This window comes from Patagioenas fasciata, chromosome 2 (assembly GCF_037038585.1).
Source record: "Patagioenas fasciata isolate bPatFas1 chromosome 2, bPatFas1.hap1, whole genome shotgun sequence".
Taxonomy (NCBI): Eukaryota; Metazoa; Chordata; class Aves; order Columbiformes; family Columbidae; genus Patagioenas; species Patagioenas fasciata.
Window position 1 is genome coordinate 78,962,032 of NC_092521.1, and position 26,832 is coordinate 78,988,863.

At 38.1% G+C, this 26,832-nt stretch overlaps 1 protein-coding gene across 4 annotated transcripts in view; it reads right to left on the minus strand.

Annotated features, from left to right (window-relative positions):
- The window catches only part of DNAH5 (dynein axonemal heavy chain 5), a 147,017-nt gene extending 123,683 nt beyond the window's left edge, over positions 1 to 23,334 (minus strand). For all 4 annotated transcript variants that reach the window (XM_071804482.1, XM_071804481.1, XM_071804480.1 and 1 more), the window contains exon 1: positions 23,181 to 23,334. In XM_071804482.1, coding sequence (XP_071660583.1) covers positions 23,181 to 23,333 — 153 coding nt within the window. In that variant the 5' untranslated portion in view covers position 23,334. The remainder of the gene's footprint in view (positions 1 to 23,180) is intronic.
- Between the last annotated feature and the right edge of the window lie 3,498 nt (positions 23,335 to 26,832).

Below are 26,832 nucleotides of genomic sequence, written 5' to 3' on the forward strand. Positions count from 1 at the left end.
GATACTCTTTACTTATGCTTAGGAACCTCAGAGAATGAATTGCAAGAAAATGTTGAGCTTTCTACCTGTCATTCTTCCCTTCCCCCTCCCCTCGCTCCATCACATCTTTAAGGGTTAAACATAAATGAGCAAAATGGTCATGGAGGAAGAAGTAGATTTCTATTCCACATTTGGATTTTTCCTGATTTTTGCATAGGGGTGTATTTCAGGTCCTCATTTTTTGTATCAACCACAATTTCAGTGAAGGAATTCACTAACCTGTTCCAAAATTCAGTCTTTGGACTTCAAGATATTAATTTTAACTACCCCCACATCTTGTTTCAAATCAACAATGTGGTGTTGGCCTAGGAGTTTTGTATATTTAACATCCTGCCTGTTTCACTACAGAAATATATAACTCTAACTAGCAAAAAAAAAAAAAAAAAAAAAAAAACACAAAACAGGCAAGCTTATTTAATTCAAATAAACATAATTTAATAGAACACTGAAAGACTAAGATTTGAAGATGCTAAAGTTGCTAAAACACATAAGCTATCATTTGTGTAGGTAAGAGGGGAATTGCTGGTACCTGCAGTAACACTCTCCTCACAAACTCTGAAAAGTATCAGCAGCAATTCAGATCAAGGTCATAAAACAAAGCCACCTCATAATGTTCTGCGATGTAGGAAGATCCAGATGGAATGTTATTTACAAGAGATAAATCCTTTCTCACTTAGATATGTGGAAGGATTGCCCAAGTTTTTACATAATAGAGCTTTACCTCACTTCTTCATTTACAGAACAGCACAGCCATTTTTCAGTTTGGAGATTCTTTTCCCCCTCTTAGTTACAAAAGTAAGAAAGGCCACATGACACAGTCCCACAGCAGATTCAAGTCCAAAGCTAAACTGATTAACCAAAAAGTCCTGATCTGATGATTAGTCTAGTTAAAACAAGTAATTTGGTTTATGTTACATAAAACCTTAAAATTCCTAATACCTAACTACTAAAAATTTAACACAGGAAACTCATTTCAGTAGACATCTGCTCCTGAAGCAGAATGAAGGCGAAATTCCTAAATCCATTTTAACATAAGCCCAAACCCATAACCATCACACTATCAGTCTAAAGCAACAAATGGTGATTAAGTTAAAATTTAAAAAAAAAAATATGTTCTCTAACTAGCACAGGAATATATAAGTATACATATTTAAGCAGAAGGTACTAAAAGATCAGAAGTCAGGGATGCCAGGGGTCCTTCCTTTGTAACAGACGTCTCAGAAACCAAATATTGACTAGTGCCAACTTCTTCATTATAGAGCAAGTTGCTGATGTGTCTGCAGACACTCTAGAGTTTGCATGAATGTTATTTAGTATTTGAGTCAGTTAAAACTTGTTTCGGAACACAGTTTATCCAGCAAATGATGCATTTTGCTCTCAGAATACTGTGCATTACTGAATTTAGACACGCTCAGGTCAAAGTCTTATGGATAAGCAATACACTTGAACTTTACTAGGAAGCTCCATAGTAAAAAAGTGGAAAAGTGTGTTCTATTGTTAGTTTACTGTCTTATCCAAAATCTATTTAATCAACATGGCATTCCTCTGACTCTCCTTTAACTTGCTAAGATGTTTTATATTCCATAAGTGTTGCTCACGGATTTCCCTGTAGAAGTAAACTGCAAAACTTTTACCCTTTCCAAGCACCCTGAGTTTTCAGACACACACATTTCTATTTACTCTTCTCCAAAAAACACACCTTACAGAATTAGGACAGTGTCATTAGGTGACTCTTAAATCTCAAACATAATCAGAGCTTTCCCAGATTTGTGGTAACATATTAACTCAGGAACAGTTAGTTCAAGCGACCAGCTTTTAAAATTAGTATAAAGGTCTTAATGACTTACATATGTTTGGTTTTTTGCTGTGCTTTTTTTTTTTTCTCAGTGCTATGTAGTGTCTTCAAAATTCTATTCCCAACTATGGGAAGGGTGAAATTCAACTTCAGTTTTCCTTGATGGTAAATTCCACCCTTGTTTTGTTGCCAGAACTAGCATCAAGCCCTTTATTGTATCGGTATAACATTCATAAATTATACCATTACCAGATCACTGCAACAGTCTGGACAAGATGCAAGTACTAGCAGTCAAATGCGTAAATGTCTCCGAGTGCAAATTTACCTTTCAAAACAAATCATGCAGTTAAGCCTTGATTGTTGTCCTACCAACTCACTCTTAGGACCACTTACACAAAAATACTGCCTCTCATGACAAATACCTACTCAAATACTATATTTTACTTTAAAGGGCAAAGTTTATCTATTTTAATATAATTAGAATGTTTTGTGAAACCACTATCATCCACATACAACATCTTAAAAACCGCATTTTTCTACATCCTCCCCTCTTCAATTCACACCTTCGTTCAAACTACACAGTTACTAGTCTGGAACTAGTCCAAAGTTCAGTTTTCCTTACCTTTATAATTCTGCCAATGCTCCGTTTCCAAAGTTTCTTTCTTCCAGCTCTGAACATTGTACTCTCTGATTTAATTATCAAGTACTGTTTTTCAGTAATAAGCCTTAAACCATGGAGCAAGCCACCTGATTCACCATTTTACAGTCTCCCCCCACCTTTTTGTTCATACTTGTTTCATTCCTTATCTGTAGAAATCCCCCAAAAACTCTAGAAAATACAGTAAGGACTTAAAAAGTCAGCAACTATTAACCTTTACTCTGTATTTAAAATTCAGTTCTGATGTGCATTTAAATTACTCAAAAACTAAATTGGACTACTTTAGAAACTAGAGGTCTCTAACGGCCAGAATTTACTGCCTATAGCTTAGGAGTTGAGAATTACTGCTACCAACCACAGTGTTGTTAAGGTGATATTGTTTATATACAAACACCGCTCGATACAATTCATCACACTCGAGGGCAACATAACCATCTGCAAAAGTCAATTTTATAACTGTTTATCCAATTTGTGTTTAGGTTTCTTAAGTAATCCTCATGTCAACAGACATCTCTATTTCCTTGTCACAGATGATTGTTTAAATATATAGCAACAACAATCAAGCATTTCAAATAGCTCTTACTCACACACTACTAAACTACGAAGTTTTCTCTTCATATTTTTTATACAAGTACATTTAGTCTCAGTTATTTTTCACTTGTACAATGGTTGCTTAATACAGCAATTTATCTTCTGCAAGGAATGTAAAGCTTTTTCTTCTTAAAATAGCCTTAATTTTTCCACTTCATTGACAGAATCTAATCCGACATCCTTTTGAAAATGCCAAGAAAAATTAACTAATGATCCAATTAGGAACAAGAAAAACAATAGCTTTTTACAGCTATTTCAGGTTTAACATGCCCCTAAATACTTCTGCTTCCACTCATATCAATCCAAATAACATCTAAAATCAGCTGATAACTGCCATGCTGATAAAAATCACATAAGTAAAAACCATTTGCCTCACACTATCTGATTTATTCCATACAATTTTCCCACCTACTATAGCCAAATCTGAATGTATGCTTGAAAAACACTGAAAAAAATTGCATTTAGTGTAAAAGTAAACATTCATAGCTTTCTCTGAACCGTCTACAGCCTTCTTTTTTAAAATTAAACATGCTATTGAGTATTACACATTGAGTTAATTCTTGAATATATTCCAAACACTGAGGAATTATTTACTTCTTTGCAGGATATATGTGATTTATTATGTAAAAACTCAGCCCAACAGGTTTAATTTTGCCACACATCAACAACCTCTCTAAAAATAAATAAATAAATGAATCTCTCAAAGAACCACCTAAGAATCATGGAGCTTTTTTATAAAACGATGTAAGGTCATAGCAACTAACTCGCAGAACCACAAGATTGTGTAGGTCTAAAGAGATCTCTGGAAGTCATCTAGTTTGATCTTCTGCTCAAAACATATCCAACTAGAGGGTGTTTCTCAGAGATGCATGTAGTTGAATTTTGAGTATCTCAAGGGATGGCAATTCCACAACCTTATGGGCACTGTAGTAGTGTTGGACCATCCAACATAAAGATTGTTCCCATCTAACTGGAATCTCCTATGTTTCAGCTTGTGTATGTTGACTCTTATTACCATACATTTTAATAAGAAGTTCAGCTCTGCCGTCTCTCTATTCTCCCATTAGGCAATTGTAGGCTGCAATAATATCTGCCCTTAACCTTTCCTTCCTAGGGATAAAGAAAGCTGGTTCTCTGAGTATCTTCTCATGCATTGCACACTCTGGACTCCTGATCATCTTGATGACCCACAGCTGACCTTATTCTGTCAGCCTGCTGACTATTTCAGCTCTGTGGTCAGCATTCTTTGCTGTGATGTGCATTACTGGCTCACGTTCAACTTGGTGTGGAACAAAACCCTTCAGTCCTTCTATGTAAACCTGCTATCTAGCAAGTTGGCCACTGGCCTTTATTGTCATACAAGGTCATCCCACCCTAACTGTAGGACCTAGTATGTGCTTTCATTGAGTTTCTTGAGGTTCTTGTCAGTTCATTTCTCAAGCACATCTAGGTTTGTTTGAATAGCACCCCTTCCCTTCACATGTCAGCCTCTTCTCACAGTTTATCATCAACAGACCCACAGAGAGTGTACTCTGTCCCATCATTTACATTATTTGTAAAGACACTAAACAATTTTAGCCTTAGTATCAATCCCTGAGGGACACCACTTGCAACTGGCAACTAGCTGGACTTGATACTGACTGAAGTCTGCTTGTCCAGCCAGTCTCCCACCCAAATTATCAGACAATTATCCAGTCCATATATATCACAAGCCTGACTCTAAGGATATTATAGGACTCTTTGTCAAACACCTTGCTGAAGTCTAGATAAAGAACATCACCACAGCTTTCTCCTTGTCTACATAGCCAGCTGTCTCATCATAGAAGGCAATCAGGGTGGTCGTGTAGGATTTGACACTGGTAAATCTATACTGGTTGTTGACAATCATCTCCTTGGTCATTCACGTGCCATAAAATGGCTTGCAGAACAGTTTGCCCCACAACCTTACCAGGGACGGAGGTGCAGCTGCCTGGTCTGCCATTCCCTGCACCTTCCCTTTTCTCCTGTTTGAAAATGGGTGTGTGCCCTCAGGAAACTCCGCAGATCATCACAGTCTTTAAAAGATGAGAGAGGCCTCAAAATGACATTGTTTTCCTCCCTCAGCACCTTTGGATACATCTTATCTGCTTCCATGGACTTGCATACATCCAACTGGCTTAAGTGCTCCCTGACACTTTTTTGGCTGCTATAGATAATCCTTCACTTCCACACATTTTGCAAGATGGTTTGAAGACCTAGAAAGTCAGAGGGCAAACCCAAGTCATGAAAAATGAGGTAAAAAAGGCACTGAGTACTTCAGTCTTTCCCATGTCCCTTGTCGATTAGTCCGCTGTCCCACTGAGCAGTGGGTCCACATCTTACTTTGCTGCCAGTGTACTTAGAAAAAAATATTCTCATTTCCATTCACCGTTCTCACAAGTTCAAACTCCAGTTGAGCCTCAACTTTCTTAACTCTATCTCTGAACCCTCAGACACTGTCTCTATATTTCTCCTCAGTGGCCCATCCCTGATTCTACCTTCTATGGAAGCTCACATGTTTAAACTCAGACAGAGTCGACTTGTTTATCCATACTGGCCTTCTGCAAGGCCTGCTCTTGCTTCTGCACGTTAAGTGATTCATCCTTACATGCCAAAGATGTTATTCTTGCAGATCAGTTTTTCTCAGTCCCGTTCCCCTCTAAGGAAGAGCTTTCATAGGCTCCTGCCAAGCAGATCCCTGAAGAAGTCAGTCTGTTGTCCTGAGGTCTAAGGCTGTGACTCTACTAGCTATCTTCCTCATTTCTTTCAGGGTTTTAAGCTCCACAGCCTCATGATCACTGCCCTTGACCTCCACATCTTCAACTAGTTCTTTCTTGTTTGTGAGTGGAAGGCCCAGCAGAGTATCCCTGTCAGCTCAGTTATCATCCGCAAAGAAATTAGTCTTCAACAAAATCCAGAAATCTCAGTCATTTATATAACTTGGAATTTAGTGTTTTTACATTAATTAAAAGGCTGGCAAAATTAAAATGACTGACAATCATGCCAGGGAATAATCTAACCCATGGAATGGACCCATATATGTGTTAATATCAAATAATCACAAATCATTAACTTACAGAGAAAACCTCTTTGCAGTTGTAATATATCCCAAACCAGATCTCATTCAGAACCTTTTAACTAGACTGCATTTAAAGTACCAGATAACATGCTGCTCCTTGTTAGAGTCTTGGAAAGATTTTTGACATTAATGGAAAGCAACCTCCTGTGATCTTCCAGCTCATTATTTGTTAAAAAGAAAAACTGAAAATAATGAAGTGTTTGGCCAGTACTTAACTGTGATTGTCAGGTCGCTATTGTCCTCGGGTGAAAAGCCAGACTTCTAGTAGACCAATTTGGCACAGCCTTAACATAACCAACAACCCAGAAGGCTAAGAAGCAACCTTTTGGTCAGCAAACATATGCAAGATTCTTATCACCTGTACCACTTCTTTGCCTAACAAGCCACAAAAACAAATAATGATCAGCCTTAAGTTTGGTATAGCCTGATAATTGCTGAAGCTGCTATAAAAATATTGCTTTAGGAATTGGCTTTACCTCTACAAGAGCACTAGTTTGAATAATGTATCATGGCTATGTAAATGGACCAAATAATCCAGGTTTATTTTAAAGATTTTTGAACAGAACAGTCATTGATGAGGCAGGGTAATGTAATCAATAACTTAATAAGAACTCCTTGGTTTATCACAGCACCAGATTTAACACTTACAAAAAACTTTTTTTATCATCTTGGAGTAAAAAAAAAAAAAAGTTTTCTTGCTGTTTTTAATCAACTTTAAAAAAAAAAAAAAAACAAACAAACTGCTCTTTTACCCTTTATGTCATTGGTGATCCACAATCAGATCTGTGATTTGAAAAATACATTTCCTCCCCAGATGCTTCAGGAGTGTAAGATCCATGGTAAAATTTTAATAACATAATGTATACATTAAGGAGGATATGCCATCTTGTATTATAACTCAGCATTTTCATAATAATTTTAGTCTGTCATGTATCTCTGGATATCCTTGTCCATCTTCAGCAACCTACAAAACATTGTCAAATTTGGAGTAACTCACCACTATGCAGGTCAGCAAAACCATGAAGTGCACAATCAACTTCATCCAAGGAAAACCTTTTAGCTGTCATGTTAGTTTAGGAAAGATGACAGTTCATTTCACAATGTCAAAAGATTTTTTTTTTTTTATAGTGTTATACTGCACAGCTCCAGCAATGAGGTTTGTTTTACTAAGGGTAATTGCAGATAGTAGTTAGCTACCATCTAGTGGTTAAAAGCCAAAAGTGTACATTACTTTTATGCTGTTTTTCACAAGACCACAATATACAGTACATATAAAATTCCGTAACTGAAAGTGTCCTTTATGGAAATGACCACCTGCAAATCACAAATGAAAATCTACATAGAATGGAAGTGGAGGAACTTCTATAAAACCATATCCTACTCTGCTGCATTTTTTTCATGCAGCTGCAATGAGAACAACCAAAGCTAAGAGCAGACTATCTTACCTCAATCTGCTTTCAAAGTCAAATAACACTGAAGCTTTGATACCTTTAATTAAGGAAAGGATTTTTGACTGCTTTGTGGAGAAAGGCTAAACTTTACCATCAGTAGGCATTTGGGTTGCTTGTCATTCCAAAAAAAGCTTTTTGTCTTAAACATCTGACAAGTGTACAATTTGTCAGCCACCTAGTATCTCCAGATCAAACAAGTAAACAACAAAAAAAGGCCATCATAGCTGAAAAAATGCAACTTCTCTTCATCTTACTTGTTTGATAAGGTAACAGATACAGCTAAGATTTTAGCCTACAATAATGTCATCTTGCTGCCCAACCAGCCTTCTATGATGAAAGTACTGCTTAAAGAATTAATCTATCATGTAGGAAGTTCTAGTATAATTCCCTGTTCTGCTTATGGTAAGACATTTGTTCTTCAGGATGTGCTTGACTATTCGATCCACTGCTAAGAAAATAAAACTTAAAAACAAAACACTGAACATATTAAGTAGGCAGATACATAATTAGACTTCTGTTTAACAAGACATCAGGATACGTGGGTCTTACCAAATGAAGAGACATTATTGCGAGGGCAGACAACTTCAGTTCAAGTAACCATGCAAGTATCAATGATAGGACAAGGGGTAACGCGTACAAACTGGAACACAAAAGGTTCCACTTAAATTTGAGAATAAACTTCTTCTCAATGAGGGTGAGAGAACACTGGAACAGGCTGCCCAGGGCGCACGCTTGTTTCTACCTGAGCACAAGTATACTAGAAACATTGTTGGTGGAACTGGGATGCTATCTTCGAACAAAAACATTGCTATAACTACATAATGTGCTATAAAACAGCACTGGAAACTCAGCATAAGGCAGGTGTCATCAGTACATTGTACTATATGTCAAGGTATTTACTGTGCAGGAAACATGGAAAAACATATACCACTGTGGAAGAGCTTGGTGTTCAAATAATCTAGCAAGCCAACCAGAGCCAAACAGAATGAAGTCTCAGTCACAAACACCACAGACATAGCATATTATATTACTGACAGCCTGATTAGGATGAAAGCATTGACTGTGGCATGCTGACAGCGATGAGAGGTGTCACCATGGCACGAAACAGCATCAGCAAGAAACTTCAGCTGTCTCCATGTACACTAAGGAAATACCATCTAAGATTATAATGCTGATAATAAAACTCCAAGACATCATTAATAGTCATAGAAAGTTTGTCATAGAAGAAGGTAAGTAACTCCTGCCTTAGTCCCTAAAAGGGCACAATTTCAGGTTCAAAATGCTAGTGTTAGAGAGAATTAAACACAAAATTCAACCACCCCACAACACTGACAAAAGCTAATTAAAAAAAATAAAATTCCATGCAGTCAGATGATACCATATTAGAAATGTAGAGCATAAGTCAGCATAAACCAGCAAGCATAGTTAAAGAATAAAAGCAAGAAGGCATTCTCCAAAAAGCTGGAACAACAATGATATGAAAAAAAATCCAGGTGGATTAAACCCTGACAGCTTAGACAAAGATGCAATTAGGCAATGTGAAGCAGTCTGAATAACAGCTGATAAGAGATACAAAGTGCTGACAATGAGATCTCTTTCATAGTGCATCACAGAAGTAGGAAACCTCTCAGAACATCTTCAAAAAAAAAAAAAAAAAAAGAGAAATCATAATACTGCAAGAATGCAAAAGAAGATTACTAAATTTGTATATATTTTCTCAGCAGAAGAGTTCAATATTTCCTTCATACGAACCCTTCATATAAATGGCAACACATTAAGAACAGTAAGTTGACCAAAAAAAAAGTATCAATGGCAAGTAATGGATGAGATGGATAGTCACTCAAAAATTCTAAAGGAACTCGAAGACAAAAGACCAAACATGTTTAATGTGATGTGTACTCCGCATCAGTATCAGAGGACTGATGAGGAAGTCTGACTAGATAAAATAACAGGCATTATAATAAAGAACAGAATTAAGGATAAGCTCAAATAATTTCATTTCCCAAAGAAAAGTCAACAAGGTTTCTGTGGAAGAGGGAAACACTCGAACTGCTGAGGTTCACTGATGAGGTTAATAAGCATTCATGTATAGAAGATTGATCTACATGACCTGGATTTGCAGAAAGCTTTCAAAAAGATCCATTGTCAAATGCTTTTAGGAGAAGCATGAGGGAAATTGCCCTTCAGATATAAAGAACTTGATTAATTGTTGGGAAGGAGAAGACAGGAATAAAATTGTTTGTTCTTGCAGCAATAAGTCACCAGTGAGGATCTTCAGGCATCTGAACGTAGTCAGGTGGAAAAGGGAAAAGCTGTGAGAGCGACAAAGTCTGCAAATAAAACCAAGTCATTAAAGGTAATAAGGATGGTCACAAAGAATGACAGGACCTTCCAAGAGGGAGCAACTATGTGTTAGAGTAGTGGATGAAAATTCAGTGTAGGCAAATAGAAAAAGAACCTTAATCCTGATTTGACATATAAACTGATGGTCTCTGAGCTGATCACTAGTACCATGAAGTCTGTTTCTACCTTTGTAAACAACTGGCTAACATATAGAAACTAGTGATCATCCTGAACAAGAACTCAATTACACATACATGACATCACATGAACTGAAAACTCAAAACTGTTCACTAGAATTAAGGCAGAAAATGAGGAGACAGCTGTTTTCTTTAAAAAAAAAAAAAAAAGAAAAACACACAACAACACTAGCAAAAAAAGGCAAGATTTTTCTTCATCTTCTTATCTGGTTAACTGAACACGTTTACTCCATCATCACAATCATCACATAACTGCTGAGCCTGGGACAAGGAAAGTGCAAGATGCAGACCATTTTCTCTGGTTTCAACAAAGCATGAAGCAGGATCAGTCTGAACGTAAAACTCCATCCTAAAGCTCTACAGCCTTCCTAGCTTGTCTGGATTGCTCTTCTTTGAGAGAAGCAGTTAAGCATACACTCAGAGGTCTGGAACCCAACCCAAATTTTGCACCTGTTCTTCACATTTGCGTGGTTGGATTGGTTTATCACATAAAGGTTCCCTAATTGGTTAGCATTTCATGAGAATGTTTTTCTATCCCTTTTCTTCCTCATACTGCTCCTTCAGAGGAAAACCAGCTCTGAGGTCCTCATTCTCTCATTCACATATTTCTGAAGCAGAAATAAGGGTCTCCAGCATAAAACAGGCAGCCAAGTCCAAGGTTTCTTGTGGAAGAGGATCCAACGCTTGAACTTGTCTTTTTAGAAGAATTCTTGAGGATTACTTCCCTTGGAAGCAATGTTTACCCATCAAAAATTCAGTCTGATGACTTTTCAAACTACCACAGATTACATTTCAGACATAAATACAGTGGCATCTACTTTTTCTTTCTTATAGCACCAACTAGTTTTCCCCCATTTTTCCCTGTCACTCCAGAAGTTCTTGGGACTCTATGTCAAAAAAGGGGATTCAGCAAGTCTTTGGTTATAGTTAGAAAAATCTCTAACAGACAATACTTAATACATATATATACACACACATACAGGACAGCCATTCCTACAGCAAAGTAGCTCACAGCTTCCTATGCAGACATGGCACTGTGATACCATCTGCAACAGAACTGCAAATGATGATATTGAGTAGCTGTTGCCTAGAACTAAACAATTTAAAGATGTCCTTTTCAAGCTGCTGCATGGCAAACAAAGCATCAGTGTAACAACAGTTCATAGACTAATTAACTTGTTGCTCATTTAACCTTAGAAATAAAGTTCGGTTTTCTTCCCTGCAGGCCCTGCCAGGAAGCTAATGTAGGGTGTTCTTACTCATTAACTTGGCAGCATATTTTTGGATTCAGCATTTTTTATTAAATTATAATTGCTTTAGTATTAAGGCATGTATTTTCAAAAGTTAACTCCAAATTCAAAAGACTCACACTCATCCAACTCCACATTTTTTCATTAGTTGGTGCTGATTTATACCTCAAAACTTCAGGGACCAGTTCTGAAGAGATTTCACCTGTGTTTTGCTTTTCTTAGGCAAATAAACAGTCCAGTTTAGAACTATTCTCTCAGCAGTCAGCAGGGCAGGCTAAATGTCTTTTTAATTTCCATACCATCAAAACGGAATACCTCCCAGGTCGGATAGCATATTAACCCAAAGCTTACTCAGGATGGTCACAAAGTTTAAACTATTCTTTAGCTCCAGTTACATATAAAATCTTGCTTTACTTCACTATTATTAGCGCTTCCTTTATGATGAAATGATTGAACATATAATATTACATATTAGTAGAGAAATATTAGTCAAAACATAAATTGATTTGAAAATTGTCACATCCCTGTGAGACCTAAATTAGAACACAGTTTAACTTTCTTTCCATTTGCCTATGTGTTGTTTTGGAGATGAAACTGCAGCTGAGTACCCTGACCAAGGGAAAAAAAAAAAAAAAAACAAACAAACTCTTGCAGTTCTATGCAAGAAATCCAAACCACCTGTCTGCTAGAATGCTGCACTGAAGGTATTCTACCACAAACTTCAACGGTTTTCCAACTGCCTCGAATTCACACTGAGCAAGTTGTCCAAGCCTCCAGATCACTATGTGTAGTCCATAGTAAAAACACATTCCTTTTGACCCCCAATAAACGGATTCACTTGTCTGTTTTACAAAAGGCCTAACATTATGTCTATTTTTAGTACAAGCAATCATGCCTACACAGCTGCATAACTGGCACTACCAGAACACCAAATCCAAACAGCAACACGGAAAGTATGTCAGCCATCAAATATGAAGTTTCATAACAAATTAGGCTTGTGCTCTGACCCACATTTCCAGAACTGCAACTAATTCATCTGTTCAATCCACTCAGGATTCCAAATTATGTCATTTTGCTGCCTCAGTGGGTCACATTGATATCTTACTAGTAACCATCTCCAGATTTAAAAAAAAAAAAAAAAAAAAAAAAAAAAAAACAACCAATAAACAACAACCTTGAAATAACAAAGTACCTGATTCTGCCTTACCATTTGCTATTTGCACAGCTACTAGGAGCCGCTAAATCAGAATTCTGCACCAGGGGAGAAAGAACTGAGATAGAATCTTTGCAAAGAAACAGTGATGTAAGAAGCTTGCCAGCAACCACAGCAGAGTACTCAAATCCTGGAATAGATAATATTAGGAGGGTGGGGATGTGTTTGCCATCTTAATTGTTCTGCAAGGCTTTTCCCATCTAGATTAAGAAAAAGCATATTAATACGTTTGATTTCAAAACTATCAGAAAATCATTTTTAGTATGTTGATCTCTGGTAATTAGCTAGCTGTAAAAGGCTACATACTCACATGTACATTTTATAGCACCTTGAGTATTTTTACACATACTCAAGTCCCCAGGCTTTGGTCATTTGCATTAGATATAGACCTTTCACAGATAGTTTCCTGCAGCTTGGTTATCTCTCTGGACAGAGTAAGGAGCAACCTGTCCACTTAGCTCACTACAAAAGTACTGACATTAAGCATGACTATATAATCTCTCATCAGACTACATGTCCTGTATTATAGACATCCATTCATTTTTATATTGAAAATATAATTTCACTATTAAGACAGCCAAGCCTCCAAAAGTCAAGGTAGAATCTGAGAAAGTCAGGCAGAATCTGAGAAAATGTTTTTAATAATTTCCAAATATCCTTGTTGTTCCGTGTTAACAAGCATGGATGTAGGATTAATATATGGTGTTATGATTATCCAAATTGTCTAAGCAGCGACGACAGTGTTGCAATCCAAACACTGAATTCTTGTGTTCATCAAGTGGTCTCAGTACAGTTATCTTAATCTTTACATCAGCCTTTAGAGGTATGCAACTACTTGACAATCCCTAAGGATTCCTGCTCAAGGAAGGGATGAAAATCAGATTTATTTCAGCTACTGTGGTAGAAGTTCAGCAATCAGAAGAAAAAAATGAACACTACATGAACCTATCTGTAATCTACACAGAGGTAAATACTATACAAGTTGGTCCATAATGGCAAAATTTATGTTGAGAATTATTGTACCATAAAGACTGCTACATTACACAGCAGCTGAAATACAGGGTGTTTCAAAAAAATGGACCCAGTTTCAAAGCAGTATATTTCATGATCGCAATATGTTACAATTACACAAAAACTTACAAACTGTTTAACGAATTATCAAGTTGAGCAGTAATCATTTGAAAATCTATGTCCTGTCCTTTCAAGCAGCAGGAGTTTAATTCACGGATGGTTCATGGTTGCAGAGATATAGCAATTTCAAATTGGGTCCATTTTTTTAAACACCTGTATATATCTCTAATCCTAATACAGTCTAAGCATACTTTCCTTCTGCAGAAACCTCCTTTAGAAGCGCTATTCATCACCATTTATCTGTAAGAATTGACTATCACACTTTACGACATGCACATTGTTCTGAAAAAAAAATTAGTATACCATCATAAAGGTTGTAAGTACATCCTTATCCACGTTAGAACTAAAATTTCAGCTTCTCAATCAGCACAACAGCAGAAGCTGTAATACTGTATTTCTGAAGACTGCTTTGTCTTATGAGGTCACCAAATCAATGGTAATAGATAATGTTGCTCTGTATTTTCTAGAAAGCCATAAATATTTTCCTTCTGCCATCTGCAGAAATTCACTATATTAAATGAAGCACTTATCTTCAAGAAAAGAACATAAATAGCTATGATTTTTAGTGTAAAGAATTGCTAATTATCTGTGTAGCATGCAGTGCTAAGCCAAGAAGTGTTTCCATTCTGCTTCACATTTGGAAGTTATGGACTCTCCAACTGGCTGTCAGCAGGCCATGCCAACTGGCTTCATATTTTCTTTTCTACTGTTCTTTATTTACTACACCTGCAAGGAGATTCAGCAGCATAAGCCTTAAGGATACACACGTGATTTTTTGTTAGCATGCAAATCATATAAGTTAATAAGTAAATCAATAAATAAAAGCTTGATTGTACTAACCTAGAATGATTCTGGGTAGCTTAGTATTAATAAAAAGGTGTCCATTTGGATAATTTGTTTTCCATGGAATAATCAACAAAGGTTTTGACAATTAAAAACTCACATTTTTGTCTGGCTATCAATGGCAATCAGGTAAGACCATCTGATTCGAGCCCTGCAAGTTACTCCATGCCCCAAATCCAACTTAAGCTTAGTTGACAGCACCAGAAATGTAGCTGGATTCACACAGTAGCAGGTAAAACAGTTCCAGTGGTGAAATTTTCATGTCCCCTTTAATCAGCAATATTAACATTTTGAAGTTTTTGATTACTTGTGCTGAATTGAGGCTTTTTCACCACATGCGTTTAGCAGTACTTTTGTACTGCAATCAACAGCTATTACAGTTGTTCAAACACTGCTGAACTAAATTGCTTTAAAGCTTTTTAAAATTCCACTCACAGCTGCACCAACCTCACACTCGCTCATCTGACCTATGGGTCATGAGAAAAATCACATCTAATGCTGTAGATACAGATGCTAGCTCTGTAGCTGAGGCATGCTGTACTAATATTGGGTAAGTTATAGAATCATATAATCATTTTGGTCAGAAAAAACCTTTAAGACCATTGAGTCCAACTGTAAACCATAAAGTTGGACCATATAGCAATCAGGATGCAAATAACCTGTGTGCAACATCTCTGTATCATTACAGATTTCGTGAAAAGGTATTTCCACTGTACTATATCACTCCATTATGAGCAACACATTCATTAAAACAGTCCAGTAGCTCTGCTGACCTTGGTGTTTCCTTTCCAGTCACGAGAAAGTTATTTCAACCTCCAGTTGTTCTTTGGATCATTCCTACTAATCTTGGTTTCAGATGGGCCTACCTGTCCATCTTTGAAAAGATCTATATGCAGTAGCTAAAAATAGAAGTTTCATTGCACTTCTTCCACAGTAACTCAGAAAGTGCTATTTGTTCAGCTGCATTACTAGCTCATACAAGTCTTTAGTTTGAAAATATTGCAAGTAAAATGTCTTCCTTGTTTCCTCTCCCTCCCCATAGTTTACTAACATATGTACAATTAAAGAAAATTAACTCCTCCTTCAACACATATATTGCAAAATGTAGAAAATGATGGGGGTGGAAGTGTGGGGTGCTTCTTTTAAAATTTATTTAACAAGGTTATAACCTTCTCAACCAACATTTACTTCCAAGTAGATTTTAAGAAACTATTGCTCATTTTTCAATCTATACATTTGGAGTTACTTACCAGCAAACAAGATTGCATTTAATGCAACTTTTACCTATTCATTTCCTTACAATTTAAGTTTGATAAAAATTCAATGAAACAGAGCTGCAACAACTGAGTGTATTTGATCTAAGCTGCCCAATTCATTTACTAATAACAAAAAGCACTCTGTTGGCAAGTTTTAGCAGTAGCAGCTATAGCATGAAAAACTTAATATTTACCAACTAGCCAACATAGCAGTGTCTGCTTTCTCTGGAGAAACAAAAAGGCAACAAATACAGGCCACAGATGCATATTTATTTTCTGCAGTGTACTTTTTTTTTTTCCCCTCTCTGCTTAGTAAAATTTTTGTCTTTGGTTCTTTCTGAAACCAGTCATCTTCTGACAAGGCACTTCTTTCTCTAAGCCTCTGAAGGTTTGTTTATTTATTAACCCAGGATTTAGACTGCTACTTTGAATGCACCTTTGAAGTTTGTTCCCTAATATACCATTGTATCAAGATTCCTCTTCTACTTAGCACTTACAGTGCCTTTTTCTGAGTATGATCCTATGACTACTATACCGTAATTTGGGGCAGGGCAGGGGGAAGTTTACATCCAATCGCCATTATTCACATATTCCTCAAATTTCAAAAGGGCTCTCTTACCTGAATACTCTTATAACAGTTCTCCTGAGAAGACAGAATAAGATTCCAAAAGCTTTTCACTGAAGTTAATGCATTGCCTGTATGCAGCTAAACCAACACTGGTGAAACCCCAGCTTCTCAGCTTATAGTAGGAATTCCCTCTCCACCACAGTGAAATAATTGTCCAGAGGCTAGACAGCATCATCTGAGAGGGAGATGCAATAACCCTACCACATGTAAAGTGAAACTCACCTTTTTCTTCAGGTTGTAACAATCCCTTGGTGTATTTTAGTAGATTTAAGCTTCAGGTTTTAAATTCCAACAAATCTAAAAACTGCTTGCTGTGTGGTATCTCCAGGTGCTTTCATGTCACTAATACTTGCAGCTCTGGGACCTTACACTCAAGCTGCCAGGGAGGGGTTTTCCAGAGCCTCTGTGCTGTATTTTCTTTGCCTTGCTGTTCCAGTGCTGTTGCTCTTGTGCTGTAATTCCCCATAGCCAGCACCAGTAAACCCCAACACTACTGTTACAGTGCTTCTCATGGGAAGCCATTCCCTCTGCCAAAAGTATCACCCCTCCTCACTTTCCTCCTTTCTTTGCCTATTGTCTTTGAAGATTTTAGTTTACATCACAGAAAACCAAACATAATGTACAACAAAGCAGAAAGTAGTCATAGAGATGCGTGGTAAACATTACTGGATAATATGTGTGCAAAAAGATTTAACAACCAATGTGCAATATCTGTATTTGATTAGCATACTCCAATCAGCAGTATCAGTCAATGGGAAAATCAAACAGGTCCCAGAGAAAACACAGGGTGGAGAGTCATCATCAGGATCCTCACCTTTACCATTGCCACATGCTGCACCAGAGGCACCACCAGGCCACCCTAAGAGAGTGCTCAGCTGGGACCCATCACTGCTGTACCTGGCCACACTGGGAAGAGCATTGTCTCTCCCTCTCCTCAAACAAAATCTTTCACCACTAGAATCTATATATACCATCAGCTTCATATCCTGCTAAGAAATCTTTGTCAATAGGAACTCCTCACTTATACGTCTTTGTACAACATACTCCAAATTTCATAGGAAATTAAAATATATTATTTAATACAGAGGAGTTCTGTTTCTTGACTTAATTTATATTGATAAACAATCCACCACACATACTAAGCTTTTTTCTTGAGGAAGTCAAACACTTTGAAAGCAGAAAACAATTCAGAGCAGGAAGAGGACAAGTTTTGTTTCTTTTTCCAACTGTTGATCATTAGAAATATCCACAAGAAATCCTGATTTCCACATTTTCCTGTCTTAAGATGTGTCAAATTGTCAAAGGTTTTGATTGTAGGGTGACAATAAAACCCTGGCAGATGTATTGTTAACCCACTCTCCCCCTCTTCAGCCCCTCCCTCTCCCCCCTTCCCACTAAGGCGATCGGGAGGAAAAGAAGGACAGAGAGAAGAGAGTTGGAAAAATTAAAAATGTTTTACTAATGCTACTAATAAGAATAGAGAAGATAATACAAAATATACAAAACCAATCTTGAAAGTCTCAGCAACTGCAGAGCTGGTACCCGAAATCCTGGATTGGACTCTGCAGCCAACTGGAGCTGGATTCAGCCTCTCACTAGGCCTCAGTTCACAGGGACGACTAGCAAGGTCCTCTCCTAATGTTGGCCATAAGCAAAAGGAAAAGAAGGAAAAGGGACAAGATCCTCATGATCTCCCACTTTTATATGAAGTATTCATGTGAACGGGATGTTATCCACAGTTGGTCAGTTTCTTGGTCACCTGTTTCTCGTTGCCACTCTCACAAGGTGTGTATCAATTGTTATCATAACTTCGCATTCCATTGCTATGTTTGCCAAAACATGTATCTGGTTTTCCAGGAAAATGCAGCTAATATGAAGGCTTTAGCTGACAGGCAAATTCACTAAAAGAGAAACTTGTTTTTTAACAAAACCAGGACACAAATGAATTTCAGAAAAGGCAGAATTCATGTTATTTTCTCTATACTGGAAGTTTAAAATGGGTTAGGTATACGAATTTTTAGGAATCAACTACATCCTACTGCCTCCAACTTCAGACAGCTGATTGTACATCCATGTTATGATCTTGTAATCCCTTAGCAGTTGTAGCTTCCCTACTCCACCCATTATCATCTGCTAAATAAACCACTTTTTTCTGTAGTAAAAATCTGATGGTCCTTTAATTTCATTGTGTTCACATGTGCTACGGAAAAAATTGTTATATTTTCTTTTATAAACTATTATCCAACAAACAGAGGCTCAGGTCACATATTTCAGTCAAAAAATACCAGCTTCCCTTGTGTTCTGCTAATAAAAGGAAAATCATTTAAGTTGCTACAAGAATTGCAATTTAGACCATTCCTCAATGTGCTGTAACAATGCTATTGGGTTCATGGGTGCAAGGCACAAGAACAATGGCATGGGAACCATAAGAGAAAATTTGTTGCAGTGTTCAGATTAGAAGATACAAGTCAACACATGACATCATAAAGGATTTATTGGTTTGGGAACCCTGAGTTTTTAATATTCTTGATACTATATTATTTTTCTATATTATTTTTCATTATGACACTTTAGCAATCTCTTCAGCTTTTCTAGGAGTCCTGAACAACTCTGACATCTTCTCAGAGGGCACTTCCCTTCTGTTTCTCCAGAAACAAGCAATTTGAGTACAATTGGAGTAAATACTTGAGGGCAAATCTGTACTCAAAATATTGAAGAAATGAAGAGGGGTTTTTTTGTCCTGAAAAATCCCCCAAGAAATCTTCTGTATCTCAGCCTGCCCTTCTTTACCCTAGAAGACATAAGCAATGCCAAGTGCCATTCTCTGCATTTACCTTTTTTATTCATTTTTAATCCACTACTCCTAATACCCTACGATCCACCCAGTTCCCCAGAAATACATCAGTATGTGAGCTATGTGGTTATTTCCTAGAACTGTTGATGTTATCGTGCCCGTTTTTGTCATGCAGTTACACTGAACCAGCTGAAGCCTTTCGGCATCAGTGTTCCAACAGCACCGAGCCAGAAGTCACCCAGCACTGTCTCTTGCACCACTCTTCAACCCTAGGTTTTCACTTCGACACTCTTCAGGTATTTTGAACATATACTCAAACATCTAGGAACAGAAATGGAACTATATTTGCCAGTGAGCAAGCATTTCCCTTTACATAGGTTTGGCATTAAAGTACAGATTTCAAACTTCAATATTACATAAACAAATGCCAAAACCATGCAGTTCCACAGAAGTGGAAATAATGCAAAGTCATAAGTTATCCTGGGCTTTCAGAGCTGTACGCAAGGCAGCCCATGTCTATGTGTCATAACTTCCAGCTGTGTCAGAGAGGAATTTACTCCTTTGGCATAAAAGAGACCTTTCTGGAAACAGCACCACTGCTACTGCCTGCATTTGTACACACAGTAAAAAGCTGGAATTGTTGCTGAGCAACCAGAGCTGTGCAATTGCAGCTTCCTCAGCTTGCCATCTCTCCCCTGTATATTCAGAGTGGAGGAGACTGGACAAAATGCAAGATGCCCTGTAGCTTCCAACCTTATTAAACCTCTTTCTGCTCCTGTAGTACACAATTGTTACTTGTCATGGAGGTTTATCATTCTTGATGTGTTCGGAGTACAACACGTTGTCTGATCTAGATTAAGAAACTGAGGTCTTCCATACCTGTAAATATTCTGAATATTAATTGTAATGATGAGACACATTCCTTCATTACCAGACATAGTTCTTTGGAAATGTGTCCTGTGTCTATTTTGTGTTTTCAAGTATATAACTTGGCTACTGAAAACTGAAATCAGTAGTGACCTCGTGTCATTCTTTTAACCATTCACAGCCTGATTCTGGCTAAGAAACATCTTTCTTTCCCATATAAACATTTGATGTTGTACTTTGTCCAAATACATTTCGCAAATGATAACTGTATTGACATATTGCTCAACTGTCACCATGTTCCAAACAAGACAGCATACTCGGCTTTTTGGTTTCTTTTCATTAGAAACACCTGTTAGAAAATTAAGGAAATCTACCTGTAGTTGACATGCTATCACATTGGTTCCTCTTTCCACTGCTGCATATTCTTTTAATTTCTTCTACTATTCTAATGGTGATGAAAACAAAAAGCACGTTTTCCTATCTTCCAGCAGGTTAGCTATCGTTAGCCATTATTAAGATTACTTCAGCCATCTTATACGCCAGTAACAGCTGCCTCAGGCAATTTGCTGCGTGCTTTGATACCAGTAACTCTATCCAATGGTTTGTCTGCAACCAATTAATAAAAGTATACTCTTTAACCTGATCAAAGATATTAAATCATTGCCTAAAAATAATACAAGCACAAAAGCAGGAAAAAAATTATCTTTCTTCATTGCACATCATAGAAATCAATCCTTCTTTTCATCCACTTTTTCTTTCCAGTTCACACCTTAAACCATCTCTCCTTGCAATTTTGCATGCTTCCTCAAAACGACACAAATTATGCAGCTTTCTGTCCTTATTCAGTTTGAAGTACATTGGCGATTTTTCTTATCAATGACTTGCTGCCTTATAACTGCTGCAGCATGTGTACATTAATTCATTGATTTACAGCAATCTGACTCTGCGGCAATCTGCCACAGCCATGGCCTCTTCTGTGTTTTGTTTGGTTTGGAACAGAAATTTTAATAAAGTTAAAGGATTGTTTTCTATCAGGACAATGCCAACATTATGGCATATAGAATTAGGCTGAAATTTTATCTTTTATGGGACACCGGGGCATTTTATTTCTTTCAATAACATTGTTGCCAAACAGTTGTCACAGTCTTAAATGTTTTCCCTTATTTTCACTGATACATCAAATGCTTTTCCTTGTTTACACTACTCTGTACTTGATATTGAGCAATTTTTAGTGTCTTAATTTTGTTTTGCTGGGAAACTGCCAGAGAGGCATTTGTTACGTATCTCCCATTATTATTTTACAAATCCACTACACATCCACTGGGGAAGCAGTAGAAAAGGATTCTTTTTTTACACATGGGCTACTGTCCCTGAACATCCCCAAATTTAAGGTAGAAGTGAAAAGGTTAACAATTATTATGTTGGTCTGTTTAATGAAAACTTCCTTGTAGGCAAGTCACCCTGCACAAAACAGCTGCTTTCTAGTCTTTCATGGTTAAACTGTGAATTGCTCAGGTGAGGAAGGAATCATCCTTCATTTCTATCTTCCTCCACCCCATTCCCTGCAACAGATAGGCTGCTAAAACACAGGAAAACATTTTTGGTCATTGAGAAGTTACATCATCAAGCCTCATTCTAGAAAAGAGACAGAACAAGACACATCTCTTGCTAATATGGACTTAATTTCCAAGTTGCACAAAAGCAAAATTTTACAGCCTGTGAAGATGCTAAATTATAAATATAATCAAACTACACACAAAAAAAAAAAAAAAGTTCTGACTACTAAATCTCACAGCTACATATCCATGAAAGTCAAAGGAAAAAGCAGCTGTCAATTTCTCAAGTGAATAATGCTATGATCAAAATTTAAATGAATGTTAATAAAGAGGTAGTGCCTTCATTTTTATCCTTAGCTTCACATATCAACTACTTTATTAATTATATTTTCTTAATTAATCTCTTGTAAACCAAATAATGTCTTTAACAAAACTGTAGGGTATTGTAAATGGCATTACCATAGCATAAGGCTGACTCTCATGACTTGAAAGTTTAAAGTTTCATTAGTACAGGTGTCCTGGTAAACCATTTACTCTTACAAGAGATAGGCACAATAACTTGTTATATTTGTAACTCTACAGAAATATCAGCCTGAATGGTTTTGGAACATCTCCTGGGAGCTATTAAAAAAGTTAAGACTGAGGTGCATTTCTATTGCTTTAACACTATGGAAATCTTATGGAATCCAGTCATACCTGGGATCTATTAACTACACACACCTTCCAGGAAAAGCTAATCAAGTTAGCTTCCCTTAATAGTTAAAGACCACACTGCGAAGTTTCCTGATTTTACATACATTGAGGACTCAGAAACTACTGAAAGAAGAACCTTAAGTATTTTCCTACCTGAAGTCTTGTCACAAGACAATTACCCTTACAAACAGCTCCCCTCTTAAAAACACAGCAACAAGTATTTTGTTTATAAGCCACCAAAGTTTATGAATTTCATCACAGATAAAAATATCTTCTCTGAGAAGGTAACAGCGGAAATTACCCTGGTTATCTTCTTTTATCAACACATATCGGCACATCAGAAAATCAACGAGATAATCACTAACGCCTCTGCCGTACAAAACGAGTTACATACGTGCAAACAGCCTCTGGACGCAGCCTTTGCAGGGCGCCTTGTCCCACAAAAAATCTTACGGGGGAAAAAAAAAGTTACCAAATAAGAACCGCTCTAAAACTACATTTTTTCCACGCAGACTCCAAACGCTAGGAAGTTCCTTCTACTCGCACAGCCTCCCCTGAACACGGATTTCCCCCGCCGGGTCTCCGTCAGACGTCGGAGTCGCATCTCCCGGGCTCCCGGCCGGCCGGACCAGAGGGGTTCCACAGGGAGTGGCGCGCCCGCCCCGGGACGCTCGGCCACGGTCCCCCTCTCTTTTTCTCTGCATTTTTGTGTGTGTTTGTTTGCAAGAGCCAGCCGGCCCCTCAGCGCTGCCCCTACACCCACCCACCCCCGCTGCACCTGCATTTCCTTGCCGCTCTCCGGCGAGGCCAGGGGCTGTCCCGGCTCGTCGTGGCGGTGGCCGGACCTGGCAAGGGGCTGCGCCCTCGAGTCGGGCCGGGCCGCAGGGCCGGAGGCGGTCGGGCCCTGCCGCTGCCCCGCCGCTGCCTCCATCGCCCGGTGCCGTTGCCATGGCGAGGGGCTCCCCCTGCCGACCCTGCCGTTGGGTTGTTGTTTTTTCACTTTCCACTCCAGTCCCGGTTTCCACTGAACACGAGGTGCCGCTCGGGGCTGGGAAACGGACGCCAAACCCGCAGCGACGCCAACCGCGCCGCCCCTCCTGGGGTTGCACAGACCCCCAGGGCCACCCAGCGCTGCTGTGACCGCCTGAGTGAGCCCCGGCGCTGCCTGCGGGGACCCCCCCCAGCTACTCCCGGCACCGGGATCCAGTGTTCCTCACTCGCCCCGGGGTGTCGCAGCCGCCAGATGCTGCGAAAATTATTGCGGGTATTCAGGACTTCGAGTCCCAGCGCTGACCAGTTTGTAGGCCAGCCAACTTCTCACGCGTTCCTTGCAAATCTGCCAGCAGCTACCCTATTTATCATTATTATTTTACCTTTTTGGGAGAGAGAGATCTGAAAATTCATACTTTTTGACTGCACTAAAAGCTGAAAGCTTGCATCAGGTACAGCCTTAGTATTCAAGACAAGGCAAAATAATCTGACCTTTAACATCTCATTTTCAGCAACTCCCAGAGGCATGGATTTATGCAGCCCTCACACCTGGCATTAGTGAGGTAGGCAGGAGATTTAAAAGCTTAAAACGGCTGCTCTTTTAGCTGCATGACAAAAGGGCAATGAAATTTAATACACCTGGATGCCACAGGTGCACATAATACATCTTTCTCCTAATTGGATAACACAGTGAGGGTTACCCTCTTAAATGACCAGTCTCCTTGTTATCAGGTTTCCAGCAGTCCTTGTTCCCAGAACACTGAAGTGAAAATAATGATCTTGCTGACAGTCTGTTAGACATACTGATCATTTATGTATAAATTGCATTCTAAATGTGTTCATAAATAAATCCATCCTCAAGGAAATATCTTTCTTCTTAACTTCTGACAGAAGACACAACTCAGGGCAGTAATTGCACTATAGAAAATTGATACAATACATACACAAAAGTACTGACAGCTATCCTAGGTTAAATATACGTGAAGGACAGGCTAAATACGTATGACCTGTCATGGAGGCATCAGCAGCTTTTGTTCACCCAAAATCTACATCAACACATCCATGGGAACATGAAAGCTGAATACTAAGAGTAAAGCATAGATAATTCAGGAGCAAAAAAGCTGAAAATCTTTACAGAAATGTGTAAGAAACCAAATGCCTAGGCTTGAGGTAGGTATTTCACTTTGGAATGTGTTTCTCTTCTGCTCCTTTTGATGTAATTTGAACTCTGGACCAGGGAGCCTCCATGGTAACATGTATGCACAGGCTGCAAAATTCCTGCAGACACTCCATGTTTTGGCCCAACAAATCCTAAACATTTCCTAACAGGATTTTTCCACCTACTCTTCAAAATCTCTGGAAAACAGTGTCTACACAAACATCCCAGAGGGATGGTCCATTTCTCATTTACTCATTTCATTTTTTTTTTTTTACTAATATCAGTTATTATTTCAAAGTACACATTTTCTCATCTATCCTTCAGTGACTAGGCAGAAAAAAAATTACCTTTTTAACCACAGTTTTTGATGTGTTTGTTGTAGATTAATTCTGGTAGACAGCTAAGGCTCACAGAACCACTTGCTCACTTCCCCAGCAGCAGAAAATGTTTTCTCCCTCAATTTTTTTCTCTCCTAGAAGGAAACTAACTGTTTCAGCTAAAAGCTATTTATTTCATCTTTTCCTCAGAATTCATAGGTTCTGTTCTTTACAAATTTCCAGGTTTTTTGTACTGTTGCCAAAATGTGACACACAAAACCAGACATAAAACTCTTCCAGTGGCCTTAGAAGCCAGAGAGCAGAAAGGGAAGCTTTCCACTGATGGTCAGAACATAAACTTCTAAAATGCTGCCAAATAATGCTGATTCTTTTTACTTCTAATTGTTTCAATATTCACTTTGACATCCACAGTATCTCACATATCATTTTCTGATACATTTTTGCATATTGGTATTTATCCCCTTTTATACTTCTTCATTTGACTTTTCCTTTCTTAAGTACTTTACAGAATTTCTGAGCTTTTCTTTCATGCTCTCTTTCTCTAATAAAAACTAGTTTCATTCCCACCCTCTGATTTACATCTGGATCAGCTCCGCCAGCCTGGTACTCTCTCTGAATGCAAATTCTTTGGCTCCCTTATGAAAAATGTCCTGGAAAGTCAGGCCCCTGGGAGACCTCATATAGTATCTTCACAGAGTTTCTCTGAAAATAATTTAAAGCTTGTCTTGAGCACCATCTTTCAAATTGCTGCTGATCTCCATCCTAGTAATTTAAACAAGATCATATCTGTTTTGTTTCTTCAAAAAATGATGAATTAAAAAAAAATACAAATTACAAGAGTTGTGCAAGAAACTTTGCAAAAAGTAAGGGCATGCTAGAGGTATTAGTTCCCACTAGGTGAACACATGCCTTTCGAGCAGCTAAGCTATCAAAGAAGGTAACTGGATTGATTTGACCTGACTTTTTTTTTTTTTTAAATCAATGTGGTACATTTTCTTTCTTATTCCTATCCCCTGAACTGCTGGAAAATCATAGCATAAGAATTTGTTCTAGCAGTCTTGAGGATCCTTCTTCCCTCATTTTTAAGGTAAAGTGCTATGTCTGATATTTTTTAAGACCCTGAGACTCTGCTGATCATTAAGTAGTGCTCCAAAAACCTGATCTTGACTGGGACATTGTTCTCAGCATTCAAAGACGTATTTCATTTCCTATTGTCTTGAATAGCTCTAAATGATATAAGTGTTTCACAGCATTTCGTTGATCTAATGCTTTCCTATTCTTTTTATTATTTTTTACAGTCTTATCATAAACAGAATTTTATTAAGACCAAATAAAAAGGCACTAAGCATTGTTGTCTTCCCTAGGCTTTCCACTGTTTATACTTCGCTCATTCTGCATGATTCCTTCTGATTTTATCCCTCTGTAGTTTGCTTTATATATATATCTCTATATTTTGTGCTTATCCTTAGCACTAATATTCTCCATAGTACTACTTTTTAACTTTCAGCACAAACATATCTTAGCAAAGGCATCCCACTGAGATTTTAATATCATTAAATATAGTAAAGATGCAACTTTATCACAGAGTCACAGAGTATTTGAAGCTGAAAGGGATCTCCAGTGATCGTGTAGTACAACCCCTGCTTGAAGCAGGGTCAGCCAGAAAAGGTTGCCCAGGACCATGTCCAGTTGAGTTCTTAATATCTCCATAGACAGAGACTCCACAACATGTCTGTGCAACCTCACTGCTTGACCATCGTCAAGGTAAACATTCTTTTACTATGCTTTAGCGGAATTTACTGTGCCCATTTGTGCCCATTGCCTCTTGTTCTGGGCACCAATGGAAAGAGTCTGGCTCCCTCTTCTCCACACCCTTCCTTCAGGACTTTACATATATTAGTAAGATCCCCCTGAGCCTTCTCTTCTCCAGGCTGAAGAGTCCA